This window comes from Pieris brassicae, chromosome 7 (assembly GCF_905147105.1).
Source record: "Pieris brassicae chromosome 7, ilPieBrab1.1, whole genome shotgun sequence".
Taxonomy (NCBI): domain Eukaryota; kingdom Metazoa; phylum Arthropoda; class Insecta; order Lepidoptera; family Pieridae; genus Pieris; species Pieris brassicae.
In genome coordinates, this window is record NC_059671.1 from 1785653 (window position 1) to 1805718 (window position 20066).

The 20066-nt window shown below is 34.4% G+C and overlaps 1 protein-coding gene across 4 annotated transcripts in view; it reads left to right on the forward strand.

Annotated features, from left to right (window-relative positions):
* Positions 1–20066, forward strand: part of LOC123712382 (nephrin-like) — a 142027-nt gene that overhangs the window by 59263 nt on the left and 62698 nt on the right. For all 4 annotated transcript variants that reach the window (XM_045665431.1, XM_045665433.1, XM_045665430.1 and 1 more), the window contains exon 3: positions 10499–10649. In XM_045665431.1, coding sequence (XP_045521387.1) covers positions 10499–10649 — 151 coding nt within the window. The remainder of the gene's footprint in view (positions 1–10498; positions 10650–20066) is intronic.

Here is a 20066-nt window from a genome sequence, read left to right on the forward strand (position 1 = left end):
TGATTTCATTTTAAAAAAATCATTATCATATGTAGCGGTCCTTTGTGCTGGTCTAGGTATATGGTTAGTATATACTTAGTGTAAAACATAGGGTTGAAAATGGAAAGGTCTTGCCTATAAGCACAACTCCTTTAACTCCTAGCATCTATCATTCTGACATCATTAATTTAAGACCTCCCCCTCAGCTCGTTGGAAAGAAGAGAAAATAGTTCTTTGAGAATGGATCCATTTTGGGTAAGCATAACTACTAACACGACCGTGGTTACATTACATAAGAATGTATAATTTTATCGCTTTTGCGGCTGGTATAAAAATAGCTGTTAAATGTTCACCGTTCTCAAAACTAAACCACGAAAACACGTTGAAGCTATGAAAGTGTTACTTAATAGTTCTACGAAACTCGACAAAAAATACAAAACTTTTTGACGCCACGACTAATGCGTTGCGTGTAAACGTTTCCATTAATACGATGTATTCGTGACTCGCTCTAATAATTGTAAACTCTTTTTACCTTCCACGGTACTGTCATAGTGATGTCTAATTTTATTGATGACGGCCAATAAAAAACCACGCCTGGCTTATACTAAAACTCAACTACGGTTAAAGTATCATTTTTAAAACGTGTAAAAATTATATATTGCCAGTTCTAATTTTTAGTTCGTCGTTCAAAACACTTACATACATTATTGTAATTTAGTATTTGTGAATGTACAGGTATAAACAATATTATCTTGCTGGGAATAAGACCCTATTAAACAAGGAACCCAAATGTTTTTATACATATCGAACTTCTATCCTTTTATCTTTATACTAACTCCATGATCTCCACACATACACGGTTGCCTATGGATGTTAAATGGTATAAACGTATATGATATAATAGTCTTGTGCGAGTTACGCACAGCATTCTAGAGTTGTATAGAGGCTGCATTATGCGACACATATGTTTTATTTATTTATTTTTTTTATTTATTTATTAAGGAACACCAACAGATTACATGTATACATTTTCTAATTAACAATATTGGGTTTTATTCTAGCATGCAATCTAATAATAGGTGTACACAACATTGACTCTAATAAATGATAGCGGACAGAGTTACTTAAGTATTTGTATCTTTAAACATAAATAAATTGAAACGTGGAAAATATTACATGACTTATGGCTGAGATGACTGAATTTTTTTCTTAAAACTAGGAAGTGAGTCATAATACACGTCAAGACCATATCTACAATTACATTGGTTAAAATTCCTAAGTATTCTACTGAGGGACGCATGTTTACCTAGATTGGTTAAGGACTGTGGAACGACAAAAGTATCAGTCTGTCTTCTTCTTGCGTTGATTCTAGGCACTACGAAGTAAATCTTTTTTAAAATATCTGGACAAATAATCGTGCCGTGCATCAATTTGTACAAAAACACCAGGTCCACAATCATACGACGATCCTCGAGAGTTTGCAAATTGAACTTCTGTAATCGATCAACATAATCACTTCTGTAGCAAAATTTGGGGGTTTTGTACGCTAGGAACCGTGTGAATGTTCTTTGTGGACGTTCTAGTGCATACTTGTGTGTTTGGTATGTGGGATTCCACACAACACTAGCGTACTCAAGGTGGCTGCGCACCAATGCATTGTCTGTACAATAAGAGTTTTAACATTCTTAAAGTCACTGGTATTACGCCTAATGAAACCGAGCATCTGAAATGATGATGACGCTATAATTATTTCGTGGTGAGGAATAAAACTGAGAGCACTATCCAGCGTCACACCAAGGTCTCGTATACGATCAACCTCCTCAAGAGCAACTCCATTAATTGAGTAAGAAGATTGGCATAAGTTTTTATTCCTAGTAAATTTTATATGAAAGCATTTAAAATCATGAGTTTATTTTTACACCAAGTGTGTATGGCAAGTAAATCCTTTTGCAATAGAGCAATATCATTCGTTGAAGTTATTGCCTTAAACAATTTCATGTCATCGGCAAACCTTACTATAATGAACATGATCTACTATATCATTTATAAATAAAATAAATAAAATTGGCCCGAGGTGAGAGCCCTGAGGCACGCCCGAAGTTGCCACATACGGATTTGATGCATAACCATTTGTCACCACTGTTGATGATCTGAATTTAAGGTACGATGCAAACCAAGAATGTGAGGATCCGCAAATACCAAATGTAATTAATTTTTTTAATAATATATGGTGACAAACTTTGTCAAAGGCGCTACTAAAATCAGTATATATCGCATCTACTTGTATCCGCTTATCAACATGCTCCATGAGAGTTGTGACATAAGGAACCTGGTTCGTAGACACAGATCTGCCGCGCTGTTTAACGGTTTAACGTGATAAGTGAGAATTTCACATATAACTGACTCAAACAATTTTGAAAACGTGCTCAGAATCGAGATTCGTCGGTAGTTTTTTACGCTTTCCCTTTCACCCTTCTTATGTTACGACTCGAGAGATTACAAAAAATATTCATCTCGAAAAAAAAGATGTTGTCATTGGAGAAATGTAGAAAATTAATTGATATATCGTTTGCATTTAGGCTATTTCCCAATCTGGTTATTTGCCTGAACCTTTTATCCTAGTGGGAGTGCCATGCTGTTGCTTTCGGGCTTCAGCCAATCGGGCAGGCACGACCGGGGCAGTACCACTGTCTCACAGAAAACCGGCGTGAAGTGATGCAATAGGTTCATCTTATTGTACTCGCGTTTCGTGCGGTGAGTGAGACTCCCGGAGCCCATCAATTCCCCCCCCCCAGAATATGAAGATGCAGTTTAAACAGAGATTACCCCAGGGGGGTACCACACGTTTCCGCTGTGGAGAATACCCCTCTGAGCGTCCATCATCGGAACAATCAGTATTTGGTGGTGGATGCACAGGCTGCCCTTCGTATTCTGGGGTGGGCAAAAACTGCTCAAAAAACTATAGGTTTCCATCTCGGGGCAAACGGAAGAATTTACCGAAGGCATCCCCTTCCACGCTCTCAGTGGACTTTACCAATGTTAGGGGGCTCAACTCTAATCTTAACGCGGTTCACTTTCACCTCGAAACTGCGAAGCCGGCCTTATTCTTCCTTACTGAGACTCAGATATCCTTCCCGGCTGATACTTCCTACCTCTCCTACCCGGGGTACAAATTGGAACATTCATTTGTGCCGCGGGCGGGAGTTTGCGTGTACGTCAGAGAGGATATCTGTTCTCGTCGCCTCGGGTCGCTTGAAGGAAGGGACCTATCTAGCCTCTGGCTGCGCGTAGACTGCGATGACCATCCGCGATTCTACGCATGCCTGTATAGGTCCCATAGCGGAAATACCGAAACTGAGCGACTCATTGAGCACATCCAAATGGCTACAGATTCCCTGCTCGAAGGGGTTCCTACCGCTGAAATCGTGATACTTGGCGATTTTAACGCTCACCATGCCGATTGGCTCGGTTCGGAAACCACCAACCGATCACGCGGGAAGATCCTTTCACGACTTTGCTTTAGCTTACGACCTGTCACAAATGGTCCCTGCGATTACGCGAATACCAGATGTGGATGGTCATAAACCCTCTTTGTTGGACCTTCTGCTGACCTCACATCCGGAGACCTATCAAGTCTCTGTTGACCCGCCATTGGGTTCATCGGATCATTGTGTGGTCCGGAGTACTGTGCCTACTACGCGCCCTCCTCGGCCCCGTTTTTCGGGTTGTCGTCGTATTTGGCACTATCGGTCAGCAGATTGGGATGGGATGCGGTCTTTCTTTGCGTCCTACCCTTGGGGGCCTATGTGCTTTTCGTCGGAAGCTCCAGATTCCGTCGCTGCCTTTGTCGCCGAAGTGGTTCTGCAGGGCATGGAACTTTTTATTCCATTCTCTGCGGTGCCGATCGGTGGCAAGTCACAGCCCTGGTTTAAGCGTTCTTGCAAGGCGGCATTGCGTCGAAAGCGAGAATGCTTTAATGCATGGGCGGAAGCGGCGATATCTCGTGATGCCAATACCAGCGAACATAAAAAAGCATATAACTCAGCCTCCAGGTCCTTCAAACGGGAAATCGCTAAGGCAAAGTCAGAGCACATCGCCAGATTTGGCGAGAGATTGGCCCAACTCCCTTCTGGGACCCGAGCCTTCTGGTCTCTCGCCAAAGCTGTACAAGGGAATTTTTGTCAGCCATCGATACCACCGCTGCACAGAGAGGATGACTCGCTCGCCCACACTGCGAAGGAGAAGGCCGACCTCTTGGGCTGTCTCTTCGCGTCCAACTCGACTTTGGATGACCGGGGGAGATCACCACCGGCGATTTCGCGGTGTGATAACTCAATGCCGGAAATCACATTCCGGCAACGTGCTGTTCGCAGAGCACTATCTTCCTTGGACATTCATAAGTCGAGCGGGCCGGATGTTATCCCTCCAATTGTGCTGCGTACATGTGCTCCTGAGTTGGCTCCGGTCCTGACGCGCCTTTTCCGGTACCTGTACTCGCTCGGCACTGTCCCGAAGTGCTGGAAGACCGCTTCGATACATCCGATCCCTAAAAAAGGCGATCGCTCTGATCCATCCAACTATCGCCCAATCGCAATAACCTCCTTGTTCTCCAAAATAATGGAATCCATTATTAATGGCCAGCTCTTGAGTTATCTAGAGGGCCACCAGCTGATTAGCGATTATCAGTACGGCTTTCGTCGTGGTCGTTCGGCTGGTGACCTTCTAGTATACCTTACTCATAGATGGGCAGAGGCAATTGAGTCCAAGGGGGAGGCACTAGCGGTTAGTTTGGCCTTCGATCGGGTGTGGCACAAAGCACTGCTCTCGAAGCTTCCAGCCTACGGGCTTCCTGAGAAATTATGCGACTGGATCTCCAGCTTTCTAGCCGATCGGAGCATCAAGGTCGTTGTCGACGGAGAATGTTCCGACCTTAAACCCGTGAATGCTGGGGCACACCCACAAGGCTGTGTTCTGTCCCCGACCATGTTTCTTCTGCACATCAATGACATGTTGCAACTTAGCAACATTCATTGCTATGCGGACGACAGCACTGGGGATACTCTATACACTGGTCGGGCAGGTATTTCTCGGGCAGTTGTCGATGAGTACCGGAACAAACTTGTGTCTGAAGTCGAAACTCTTTTACGTGGAGTCTCGGACTGGGGTAGACTAAACCTAGTCCAATTTAACCCCAAGAAGACACAAGTTTGCGCGTTTTCCGCGAAAAAAATACCCTTTGTCGCTACTCCTCTTTTCGAAAACACTCTTCTTGAAGCCACAGCCAGCATCGGAATACTTGGCGTTGACATATCGAACGACGTTCAGTTTCGCGGTCATTTGGAGGGAAAGGCTAAATTAGCCTCCAAAAAGCTTGGTGTGCTCAGCAAGGCGAGACGGTACTTCACTCCGGGCCACCGCTTGCAACTCTATAAAGCGCAAATACGGCCCCACATGGAATACTGTTCTCACCTCTGGGCGGGGGCTCCCCAGTACCAGATCCTTCCACTTGACCGTATCCAACGAAGAGCGGTTCGAATCGTCGATGACCAATCCCTCTCCGAGCGGCTCGATCCTTTGGCGTTGCGTAAAGATGTGGGGTCACTCTGCATCTTCTACCGCATTTACCATGGAGAGTGTTCAGAGGAGTTGTTCGGATATTAATCCGAACAAGGTATTAACCTGCAGCTGAGTTTCAGCATCGGACGTCGAGGCAAAATACAAAATTCCACCCGTATCACCTCGACGTCCGACGTTCCACGACTGAGCGTTTCTCAAGGCAATTTTTGCCGCGCACCACCGCTATGTGGAACCAGCTGCCCACTGAAGTATTTCCGAACCAATTCGACTTAGGGTCCTTCAAGAAAAGAGCGTACAAATTCTTAAAAGGCCGGCAACGCACTCGCGAGCCCTCTGGCATTGAGAGTGTCCATGGGCGGCGGTATCACTTAACATCAGGTGAGCCTCCTGCCCATTTTCCCCCTATTTTATAAAAAAAAAAAATCTAAATTTCAATTTCGTGTACTCTCTAGACATCCATCGTTCCATTTGTCATACCTTTCAGAAGAACGCGATTTACGCGATGCAGATTGAGCATTCTGAAGAACAAGCAAGCTTGCTCTTCAGTTGCTCCCCTCATACTTTTGTTTAGTTTTTTGTAATTTTATTGTTTCGTTTATTCTTTGTGTGTCATGTTTGCCTATACGTGCTTGTCAATTTAAGTATTGTATATTGTGGTCCTTATACCAATGTATCAGTATGCCGAGCGTTGGCAACCTTTTATCAATAAAAATAAATAAATAATAAACCACCCGAATTATATAAATGACTTTATTGATACCAGTTATTGTCCACTCAAATTGCTTCAGGTACTAATTAATATTATATACAATTTACTTCTATAATTCCGACTTGAGTCCTATTTGTAAAGAGTAAGTTTCCTCTTCAAGTATAACCTTTAATTGCATTAATAATCCAGAGCTATAATAATAACTTAGCTTTGTGTCTCCTAATCCTTTTAGCTTGGATAAAGAACGGCTTATATTATATTATAAATTTTCAATACTTATACTAATTCCTTATAATACTAATTAAATTATAAGGAAAATAAGACATTATTAAGTATATGTTAATAGACTATCTTTGGTGACGTTTTAGTCCATGTTAGAAAAATAAGTTCTCTAGTCTATATAATAATTAACTTTACACCTATGTAGGTATTGGAATAAGGCTAAAATTCTATAATCAGCTGTGTCAGATCAGAAATCTATAGTAGATATTAAAAAAAAGACATTTACAGCTTCAAATGCGTCTCCCTAATATTGGTTTATGCCATCTACATTCCTCTACGTTATTATTGTTCCAATTAAAATTATCGTCTTTTTAGAACCACATAAAAGTTACTGCCATTTTATTTCTATAAAATTTTCCTCAATAATTTATTGAATAGAGATATTATATATTAGAATTATTTGACAAAATTAATATCTTCTTTAAAAACCATGACAACTTTAAGCCGTGTTATGAGCGTGCGACTACCATCCTGAGGTCATAAGTTTGAACCTCGGCTCTGCACCAATGGACATTTCTTTATATGTGCGCATTAACACTTGTTTGTACGCTGTACGTCGTGCTGATATGTCCGTAAAAATTTTGACTGTATGTCAGGCAAATAAGACTGACCTGTGGACGTAAAAGAAATGATAATAAAATAAAAACATCTAAGGCGTTATATCCCGTATTTATGCACCACTGTTTTTTTTTTAATAATTTTAAAAACATAATAAATTAATTTTATTAAAAAAAATCATTCGTGATAAATATTTTATGAATTTATAAGTAAATCTATTGCATGTAACAAACAGGTAAAATATTGAATTCACAAGATACGTATAAGCAAAATCAGAAATTCACTTTATCCGTTTTCAATTTTCATTACACTCACAGAAAAATGACATAATGAAATTTCGTTCAACGTTATATTTATATCTACAGTGACTTGTAAAATTCTACGAATACGTGCAAAATCCCGCGTAATCCTTAACCAGGAGTGACACATGACGTAAACGTTGTACAAGGTAAATAAATTACAATTTTGCCCACCGTGTTTATTGGGCGAATTCATTTCAAGAAATTTGTTGTACAATTTATACCATTATTTAAATTACTCGTCGTCGCAGCTCGAAAGGTAAACTTGATGATCATTAATCTTTATTCAATTGGACCGGCTGATAGTTTTTTGTTGGTTGACTAAGTACACAATCTATTGTGTCAATCTAATGCTGTTAATAGGAAATATTTGTATTTGACTCTTATTTTATATATTAACTAGCGGACCCGATAGACTTTGTCCTGTGTTAACTATAAATATTGATTTCGAATTGGTATAATGAACCAAAAATGCTTTATGATATACAACATTCTTTGTTTGTGTTTCTGCCGCGTATATAAATACTTTCTGAGAATAATAAACACAACAAAAAAAGAATTAGCGAAATCGGTCCATCCGTTCATGCGTGATGCCTTGACCAAGGGAAATAAGAATTCATTTTTAAATATATAGATAAAACTAATTTTATTTCTACAAGATGATTTAGTGAAAAAAAACTGCCCACTGAAGTATTTCTTGACCAATTCGCCAATTGCATACGGTGTGCAAATTTGATTGAATTTGGTTAAGTAGTTTAAGAGTCCATAGCGGACAAACAACGGGACGCGTAATTTATACATATTACGCGATAGATAGAAATAATTGAATTTTACGGTATTTCGTTAACTTCTAACTAAATAAATTTAATTAGTAGTTAACGAAGTTAGCCTCAATAACACGTGGTAATCATGAAATTGAATTGTAGCTTATATGACACGTTTGTCGGTTTACCGTAGCAGTGCCATCTATTGATTACTTACTCAATCCAGTCGAAAAGTATCGACATCCGTTAGAATCTTAAGGAGTTAACAGATAATTGTTACTTTCAATTAATTATAGACAAATAATTTGCAATAAAATAAAATTCCGACTATCATTAAATATCTAAGCTATCCTTAAGTTGGACCAGATTGGTTACGGTGTGCCAATTTAATTTAAAATCGGTTAAGTAGTTTCGGAGTCCATCGCGGACAAACATCGTGAGAGGAGATTTATATATATATTAAGATATATCGCTGTATACTTGTGTATAACACTATTAGCTAAACATCATATACAAGGATAGACGATTCTTTTAATAATATATTTTTCAATCTATTAAACGTAAACATGTGGAAAACATACAGAATGAATTTCAGATTTTGCTTATACAAAATATCTTGTGAATTCAATGTGGTGACATCGTAATATTGATAGTAAATATGTTATTAGATTTAATACATATGACATATGAGTCGATATATACGAATCAGCTCTAAAATAAATATATATTGATATGACGTGCGCATTAAACCTTGTTAGAACGCTGTAGGAAACCCTCGTGCCAGAAATAAAACAAATGATCATAAAATTAATAAATCTGAAGCGTTATAGCGACACTGTTTTTTAAATACACATAGTGTAAATTTAAGTAATTTTAAATACAATATAAACTATTCTGTATAATTCGTGACATATATTTTATGACCTTATAAGAAAATCTATTCGATTAGATGATTCTTTTAAACTGATATACTTCAATTTATTAAAGGTAAACATAAATGTGAACAGACAAAATTAATTACAAATTTTACTTATACGAAACATTGGATTGAAATGTAGCGTAATATTAAAGGTATTAGATTGAAATAAAAAAAAAACACTCTTATAAGTCGAAACATATACAAATCAGCTCTGATTATCCAGATACTACATATATTCCTTGTGAGTAAATTAAAAACAAATACAATAACCATATTAATAAATACACACGAAAATTACGTGAGCCGTCTGCTTATTTATCTTACCTACATATAACAAATTACCCATTTAAATCGTTATTATTTGCTTTCCCATTCCACAAATAATGTTCACGAACCTTTAACTTTAAACAAATATTCCTGCTCAAACATTTTGTATTGACTCAAGATAAGCTCGTTTGGTTTCTCTGCTTAGAGATGAATTAATTTTTGTTAGTTTTGAAGTATTAATATTGATTCGAATTAATAGGTATGTTTATTGAAATACCCTAAAGGGTTATGCATACATAGTACCTGTTTTATATCTTCATATACGAACTAAATATAATATTATTCTTATCAATTTAATATAATAAACACACAATTATCATAACAAACAAATATGTAATATTCACATTACAGTCTTATATTATTGTTTAATTTCCACATACATTTCATAACAATGCTATACACAACAGTAGGTACATAACTATTGTACATAATCGTCTACGTAATATTTAATATTATCTTCGCCAGATCGTTTCTTATTTAACATTGTTTATTATTCTAATGCTTTATAATAAACACCATTCTTTATTTGTTTTTCTGGCGCATATATAAATATTTTTGTTGGTATTCCGACTCGGAAATAAGCAACTTAAAATCATTTATTTTCAAGATTAATGCCACAAACAATTAGCGACTGTTATTATTGTATATGTATTTTATCAATATAATAGCTCCGATCTAAGCATTCATTTTAAACGATATCATTTTTCTTACATCCCCTTCGACGATAATTGCTGCACGTATTCTATCAAACTCCATAAGGTTACATGAAAAAAGTTTGATTTGTAAAGACACCATGCACTGAATATTTTTTTCTTCAATAGTAACAAAAGTATTTTTAAATTTGCTAATTTTCCACGCAATTTTCTTAATTTTTTGACAATATCAAACACAACAAAAAAATAAGCAAAATCGGTCCAGCTATTCACGCGTGATGCTGTGATCAAGGGAAATAGGGATTATTTTTTATATATATAGATAATATTGATAGATAAAAGATAATATTCGTTGTTGTTAAAAGTATACAAAAGCAACAGTATATGTATATTGGTTATACTAAACACTAAATTTATCTTATCTTTCACAGGTAGCCCCTCATCGTCTGTAACGGGGACGGTGACCAGGGTGTCATCAGTAGTCGGAGGTGAAGCTGAACTGCCTTGTGACTCGCGTCCTCCGCAGAGAAATGACAGCCTTTTACTCGTCGTCTGGTACCGGGACGACAATCCAGTATACAGGTATTTTATTTTAGTATTGTCTTTTGTTAAAATAGCTTTTACACATTAAGAAAAACACTTTTTTCGGACGGATTTCGGACAGAGGACACCGTGAGTCATTTTTACAAAAACTCGTCATCTTTAAGTCAAGTAAGTCAACTTCGGGGCAATAAATACAGATAAAACAACTTTCTCTGCAGCTGTGATACTTTTGACATTTAACACCTTTTGTCTTCAGTCACCGTGACAACGCACGCTGAAAAGCACGCGAAACGTCGGTAACAAATTTAAAATTTAGAATTATGTAAATAATTATATGTTTTAATAATAATACATAGCTTTAATCCGTTCAAAAAGTGTTTTTCTTACTTTATTTTATTTATTATTTAATAAAATAAAATACAAGCCTAGGAATGAGCGGAAGTCATTATGTATTCATGTGTATGTATCACCTAAAGTATTTATGGAATACGCATTATTATAACAATAATAATCAAAAATCATGTATGTGATTAGTAGATTCAGTTAGTCAACAATAATATTTACATGTATAACTACCACAGACAATGACCAAATCAGACTATTTTCCATCATATGTAATTGGAGCCAAAGATAATAAAAACACGTGTTTAGAACTGACATGCATGATATATTTAAAAAATAATAATATTGCATTTTAAATAATTAATCATCATTAATCTTTTAAGGTAACCGAGATTTATTATTATATTAAAGTCATTTATAAGGCTAAGTTAGTTCTACTTTTCACCAAAATTCATTATTAAAATGGTTTATTATACGCCGTCCAGCACTCCTTCCCCGTAAAATTCTTGGGGATTCTCGTCTTGCGTCATCCTATGTCACACAAAATTCCTATAATATTGAGAGTTCATCTGTATACAGTTTTTCATACTTCATGTTTCCTGCGCTCAACCATTTTACGAAGGAAAAACCTTTACGCGTTCATAAATCTCTTTGACTAAATTGTGTTTAAATATATTTAAAAAAAAATATTCAAAACTTTACAAAAGAATCTTTTGGTAGCCTAAAGGCATGTTCATATCAAAAACACAATGGGCATTAATTTCAGACTGTATATTACAATTTATTTAAACAAGTTAGCATATAATACGGTTGGCGGGATACATGTGCTCTCGTCGACAGATACGAAAACGGAAAAAAAGAACCACATATTATGAACTCGGACAAAAAGGTCCTTTATAAATGGCTGCCCGAAACTCTCGGAGCGTAAAATTTCTGACTCTACCTTGTATGAAAATAATTTATTGCCTTTTTATGCATGTACTCTGTATTTTATTTGAACATTATGTTTGTAATACTCGTAATGCATAAGTTTATAGCATATTATATGTCAAGATGAAATTCAACAATATATATTTTACTATTGCATAGTTTGTTTAAATTGCCTCAGTTGTACCGGTAATACACATGGCTTATAATCCCATCCGGATTAAATTTCCTGCAAAACGTTTTCAAGTTGAAAGACAAATGATGAACAAATGGTGATTATTCATTGGTCATAATTAATTGCTTATGTAAGACATTCGTCTATGTTTTAGTTGTGGTTTCTTCGCAATGCTCTTACTGTATGACCAAGTATTAACTGCGTGTAGTAGTTTATACTACCATAGCTGGAAATCTAAATCACAAATCCACAGAGTTCACGTCTAGCCTCTTTATTAACACTGCATCTATATTTAAAAATATCAATAAAGTAGGAACACAACATCTACCCAATGCATGAGTACGAGACTTCAAACATGCTTCATGAATATTTCATAAGAACGTTAGGATTAGAATATATTGTTACCAGAACTGTCAATGTACAATGTTATTCCTTCATCAGCCTTATTCAATCTTCACACAATATGAGACTCTTCTAATTCAATTACTTTATAGCAAAGAAGAAGTAGGTCATTTTCTACTTTTCGTTATATTAATGATGTTTAATACTCTGGAATACTTTCAGCGATACTAATTATTTTCTTCAGTCATCCTACCTTACTACGTTGGTGTAATTTTAAGTCATATTTATAATTTTAAATTAAAATCAATATATCTTTATTTAGATGCTAAATAATTAATATGATATAAAAATTTATTAATAAAACATTGTAAAAGTGACGTTAATCCTGTAATTTATAAACGTGTGATTTTACATATGTAATTTACGTTAAGATGTGTTGAATATTATCAACTGGAAGATACCTGTTGTTTTTATGATGACCCTATTTAAACCACACATTTAATTGTATTTAGCAATTATCAATGACCACGTTCTTAATGAATAAATCGCGTGTCAGATCAAAACAATGTCAACGTGTACTTGATAATACGAAGATTAATTCTAAAATTACGGTTCTGGGATGTTGTAAGTGAATATAATAATAATAACAGATATTTAATTAGGTTTTGGGTGGTATGTTAATATTAATAAGTAAACAAATGCAAGTGTGTATAAAAATAATAAACATGAAAAACGAAGAAGCCGTTAATAATTTTTTGTACCTAAGCAAGTTAAGCTTCATTTGGATAACTAAAGCCCCGATCAGAATATGATTTCATTAAATCATTATAATGTATTGTTCCTTTATACAAACTAATAAAGATTGTTACACCAAAGACACTCATATTGAGTTAAATTTGCCTAGGTGCTGTCCTGGTTAATGTCCGTACATGAAGGCTTATTATGTGAGTGACCAGCTCTGATCGTATTAATCTAATAGTCCACAAAGTAATCTATCCAAGCCTGCTCAAACGATATCAGTGGCCTTATTTGCATGCAATATGTCTTGTCGACTAAATATTTCGAGTACAAAGTGAATTATTCCAAAATATAATAATTACATGCGTCCATAAATATCGTACAGTCAAATACAGAAAAGATTTATTATTAATAGTTTCAAGTAACAATTATATGGGACAACATTGGATAATAATCTGAAGTACGGTAATTCTATTACTTATTAGAGCCGAAGCAATATGATTCCTTATACGTGTGCATAAATTAGCTTGTTTGCCATAGTCATTTTGTATGATGATTTGCTATTTTAAAAGAGTATGGAGAGTTTTTAACGCCGGCTTTTTCTATCGGCCTACATCCTCTGTCTTCTTTGCCGATGAGTAGGGATGTTTACCCATTCAGTTTTAATGACATGGAATAACTGTATCTTAATTACATAATAAACATCTACTGTACGTAGACATGCTCGTTTAAAACGGTCAAGTCATGTAAACTAAAAAATATTACATTACATAGAAAAGAAAATAGCTAATTTGTAATAAAATTGTTGTACTTAATGACCTATGACAACAAAAAATACAATTTCAATCGTATTTTAAAACACAATAACAGCGTTCCAAATAATGTATTATATATAATTATGTAACCTTACAATACTTAAGTTACTATATAAGTTATATAAAATATAACTATAATAAATAAAATGATACAGCCATTAAATTAACTATATAGTTACCTTTGTACAACTGCCCGACCTGTGGACTATGAAATGTGTTAAATTTATATGTAATAAATTTCAGGATGTGAATATTACTTTATTGTATGTTAAGTTAGTAATGTTACGCAATGTTCACCTGATAACTATTTATGATGATGAGAGGGTGAGACCTAAGGATCCCACAGACCCAGATATACAGATTTACCATAACACATAAATAGTGAATATGAAATAAGTATGGGATTTCTATACCAAGAAACGTAAGGTAGCAGCTGGAGCTCTGCGAGTAGGATCAGGGGTTCACGGTGGTGGGATTATCTCTAAGCTATTGGGCAGGCTATAAGGGGACTATAGGAGTCTACGCCATTTTGAGAGTATGCGAGAAATGATTACGACAGAGCAACTTTCGATTTAGATTTTTTACTACGGTCAATGTTCAAGTGAAATCTGAACACCTTGTTTAAGAAAACTTAAACTACACTATTTTCTATATTAAAGTATATTGTTAAAAAAGGTATAATTCAATATATTACTAAATAAAATGTGGGTATATTTTAAATATGTATTAATATATTGAATAAATTATGAATGATATTATAGTAGCGCTAATGATTATAAGTGGGACCTATTCGATGTTAATGGTCGTGTATTAGTGAACACTTTAACTAATATAGAGCAGAGCATCCATTACGGGAAAGCTAATTATATTTCATTTGATATTCTCTTTGCCTATCAAAAAATGTCTCATACTTTATATAATTAAAATTTTAAGACTCTAATTTAATTTTTAATTTTATTAAATACCTGTTCAAAAAACTAATAGAAACAATATCATTTGATAAATTAATCAAACTTAGTATGATGTTGACATAACTACGGCATAATTAAATCTTTTAAACTTTTTTCACGATTATAAAGATATAATATTATGGATTGAACTAGAAGCGATGAGATCTATACATTAATGAAGTTTTCAATTAAAACTAGAACGGTAAAGAAAATCAACGCAAGAAAATGGAATATCTCAGGATACAGCTTCAAAAGATGTTTTTCAAACTCGGAAAAAATATATAAATGCATCTCAGCACCATGACAGATAGAATTATTAACTTTGTAATGTCATCGTTTGCGTTATGTAAAACAAAATATTTAAAAGTCAATTCGCAAATCCGAAAAAGTAATAGGGCGTGTATAATGGAAGCATTTCGTTTGCACACTGTCTGTGCAATTTACAGGCGTTGCAATTTTAAAGAATACATTCAGAAACTTGTTTTGACAGATACGAAACCGCAGTGGCGTTTAATCGTTGTTTTATTTAAATTGCACAAGTTTGTTACGTTTCAGGGAGCATTGTAAAAATGCTACCAACGTGTTTATTGTTAGTTATTTTCAAATTTTAATTGAAATCCCACAGTTTTCGCAGTAAGCATCGTTATTTTTAGGCGCTAAAAGCTAATAATCTCGACAGTGTCGTGTCGTCATTCAGAATATTGATTTTTGAAGTTGTTTTAAAAAGGCTATTTTCTATGTAATAATAATTATAATAATACAAATTTTATGACAAATAGGTTGTGACAAAATTCATATATCGCTAGACCCCACACTATTTAATTAATTTCCGTGTTACAACTATGTGTATGCACATGTATTTGAGAGTGTAGCTGTGAGTTGTTATGATCGTGTGTGTGTTAGTTTTTGGAACCTTAAAGTCATTCCAAAATACATAGCAAGACCTCTATAGATTAGAAATCCAATTTGGCTAGCGTAATTTTTATGTCATTTGCGTGTTTGTATATGGATAGTTTGACTGTCTCAGAATCCATACATTGGGAAATTCAAAGAACGTTGGCCAAACAGAGTCCTTCATTTTGGAGTTGGGAATACAAAACGTCTTTTCTTAGATGTGTCCGGATTTGTTAGTCTATGGAGATTGCGATATCTTAAACAGATCGAATATTTATGTAATATGACGATACATCCAATATTAATATTTATGAATATCGTATAATCTGAATCTCCTGTATATTGTGTATAATAAAGATTTATTTATTTCTTCTTTGCTTACAACAAATATACTTTCTATTCCCCCGTAAAATGAGGAAAATATTCTGATTCAAAATTAACTAAATATATACTTGTCTATTTCAATGTAAAGCTGTTACAGGCTGTGTTAATAACTTCTATTTTGTCATTATAAATAGATTCAAAATTCTATTTAAAGTGTAACATAGAGTAATTTTTCGGAAAGTTCAAAGTAAAAATCCATTTATGAGTAAATGAAAAATGCAATTCAGAATATTTGGAGCACCGACATAGCCTTTTGTTTCATTTGGGTAAAATTTCAAAAGCACTGAAAAGGAACTGTATCGAAAAATCGCTGGTATATTTCGCTAAGTCATCAATCAAAAATTTTGACTTATTTTTGCGTTTTTAAGCAGTACCGACGATTGTGCTTGCAAATTGATGTTGCACTGCTGTTGGTACTGCAATATGTTGTCCTTGACTGAGCCACGGGAATTCAGTCTTTATTACCCTCGTCATTAAACCAGGGTTAATGTACTCATTCAAATTATCAATAGGATATTTCTATCCTATTCTATCGAATTTCCAATTTAATCTGTCGTTTATTGCTAAATGGTAATAAAGCTAGGTTACTCGTAACTTCCTGCAACAGTATAAATAAGTGTTTATTGTTAACCATAATTTACATTATAGTCTATAAAACAATTTTTTATTAGTTATATCATATAACAGACTTTGTATCTTAAAATACTATTATGTTAAAAAAAATTTAGAGAATAAATAAATAAACAGTTGTGATAAACTTTTCTATTCTGCAAAAAAACATGTACTATATTTTAATAGATTTTGTAATAAAATGGATTATAATGCCGACTCAAAGATTCTTAGCTCACTTTATGTTATCATTCGGTTTTATTTATTCTATCCATAATCTGAAATAAAAAAGAAGATTATAGAGTGGTGGAAATACAAACTGGACACAGTTTTTCTGTCCACCACGTCGAACAAATTTAAATAATTAACTTGTATACTATTAAGAATGGACGGGAGTGGCCAGCGTAGAACAGCTGATGCGCTTGGCGAAGAAGAAGTATTACGAGCTGACCGCCAGCCACCAGTAGTGGAGAGGCACTACAACAAGAATATAATAATAATAAGGTCAATCTTACATACACATCATAACATTGTAAATTGCGATGTTTCAATTGGTTTGAGACGGTTTAACAAACAAGACGCTCCATAGATAGCCGATGCAGGAAACCTGTTTTCGACGAGAATTCTCATGATGTATTCCTGTATTTGAATAAGAGTTTAATGAAGTTGATCTATGATTAGTATTAATTTAATCTCGATGTAATTAAATTATATATAAAAATATTTTAAGGAATGTATAATAAAGTTTGTTATGGTAGAGCTGGGAACCCTGACACTGTATTTTTTACTCAAAAGGGTACACATTTTTATTATTTGATTATTATTAGTAAACAATAATACTATTTGATAATAAAAACATCTAACATTAATCTAATGGAACATGAACAACTACAACAACAAAATTAAATACTCAATGAATAACTGATTTAAGGTACCTTAGGACTGTGAAAGACTTACTAATATTGTATCGTGAACTTATTCCAGTTTATGATCATATAAACGGCTGTATGATGTTAATACTCCTTATGCTGTAGACGCAATGGTGTTGATAAAATAGTTTTAATTTCTGCCCAACGTTTAGTCCTATTACTAATAATATTAAGCTGATTTTAATCTGATTTGTTTGTGGAAATTTTATACCTTATTAGCTATTCGAAGTTCAACCTATTTGGGTTCTGTTGGCTGCCATCCAAATGTGTGTAACTATCAGAATTAGTTGATCTGGCTTATGCGTCTTTAAGTAGGGTTTAGTTTTGGTTATACGCGGAATTTCTGCAAGGTATACCTTAATGCTTTTGCCAATTGCAGAACTTATACTTTCTTTGTACCTGTTAACTTTTTTAAACACGCAATTTTCATATAATATTTAAATTCGTTACAATACACTAAGATTCCCTGAGGATATAAACGCACAAAGCAATTTTGACCACACGATTATCTCCAAAAATAAAAATATAAAAAATCTGCAAAATATGCAAACTTTAACGTAGTCTAGCTTAGGGCAATAAAGAAAGGTATCTGTATCAAAAAAAAAACATAAAAAATAGAGTTTATCCTATTTTTTAAATACAGACTTTTACAGAAATATAAGATCTTTACAGATTTAAAACTCAAATTAGCCTGATAACTTTAGAAACATGTTGTACACGTCCTCAAAGCTTTGTCTATATACCCATTCGGCAACAAAGGACGCCAAAGGGCGGACGAGAGCATCAACTTGACTCACACGTTGACTCCCTCTTTATATCGTTCGTATAGGTAAATAATTACATATTCAAAAGATAGACGACAGATAAGGAAAAAAAATTAAATAAAATTACCTATACCGGCATGATGTCAAATTTTTTTATATGTGATATGAACGCAACATAGTTATAATATTGGTAGGCATATAGAGTAACTAATACACGTGTCTCCAATCACATCCATTCTGTAGTAGATGTAGCAAGCAACTTTATAAATCGAGAATATGGATAGTACAGCCTCGACTCGCCAATATTCGAGTGCCTCGCGGAAGTGTGGAGCCGGCTTATCCATGGGTGTTATAACACAAACACCCCACTTGTCTATGTCTTCACTACAGGATATGATATGTTTTAAAGCTACTCTAGGGTTTGGGGGATCTATAAGTCACAAGGATCATATTTCACTCTCCCATATATATCTTTCCAGCCAGTATCAATTACAACATACAATTATCATTATATGTATATATTATCATATATACACACCTATTAAAATTTGTAAACTAAGAGTCTACAAATTTTTTTAATACAAGTCACTCCATTCAGAACTGATAGTCGAAAATTGTCAGATTTTCATATCGCAACAGAAAGTTTCCTGCAGACCTGCAATATGCCCCTTTGCGTCGATGACCGGTTGGTGCTCAGTTAACCTGATTTGAATTAGTCGTAACAGTCTAACAATAGATTGTTTGACCTTTGTGTAAATATAATGATTGAAATTTTAAAGTAAAGTAAGTAAGTAACTGCCTAGCGTAGGCGAGTATTTGGACCATAGATTTGACACCGATTGTAAATAATTTAACTTTGACATTTTTTATGTTCTTAATAAGACATAGTAAAAAAATATACGACATTTACATGCCTATTTATCAGCCATATATTGTGCGGATATTTGTAATTGATCGATCTAACCACTGTACCACTATCTTGGTAAATAAACGACTATTATTATTATAATAAACAACCGTTATTTATATATATATATATATAAAAGTATACATATGCCAAAGTAAGACACTCTCTCATGCTTATCTAAAGCTAAAATAAATCGCGTGTGAAGCTCTGATATAGCGAGGTATAAAGTGGCGTCTTGAGATTGAATGGTTCGACTCGCGAAAATTGCTTTACCGTAACGTTTTTGAACGTATACAACTATGTATTACGTTTACAAGACCTATTTGTATTACATGACTAAGCATTTTCATGGTAACCGAAATCATAAGCGTTTATTTTTAATGATTTTTCATTTTATCAGCGTATTGAAACTATTATAACCGGTATATTTATTGTACTCTTCTGTGTATTTTAAAACCAGTAATAAGAGTTTAAAAGAGGGCCATGGACGGCCACAGCGATCTCTTCCATACAACCACAATAAGGAAAAGCTATAGAAAAGTTTATTTTATTTTAGTGACTTTTCAATACATTAGCATATTAATAGTTTTGTTCCTATGCCAATATATTTATTAATGTTACTCTTTTTGTATTAAAAAAAAACAGAAATAACATTTCAATAATAGCAGGCGACCTTATCG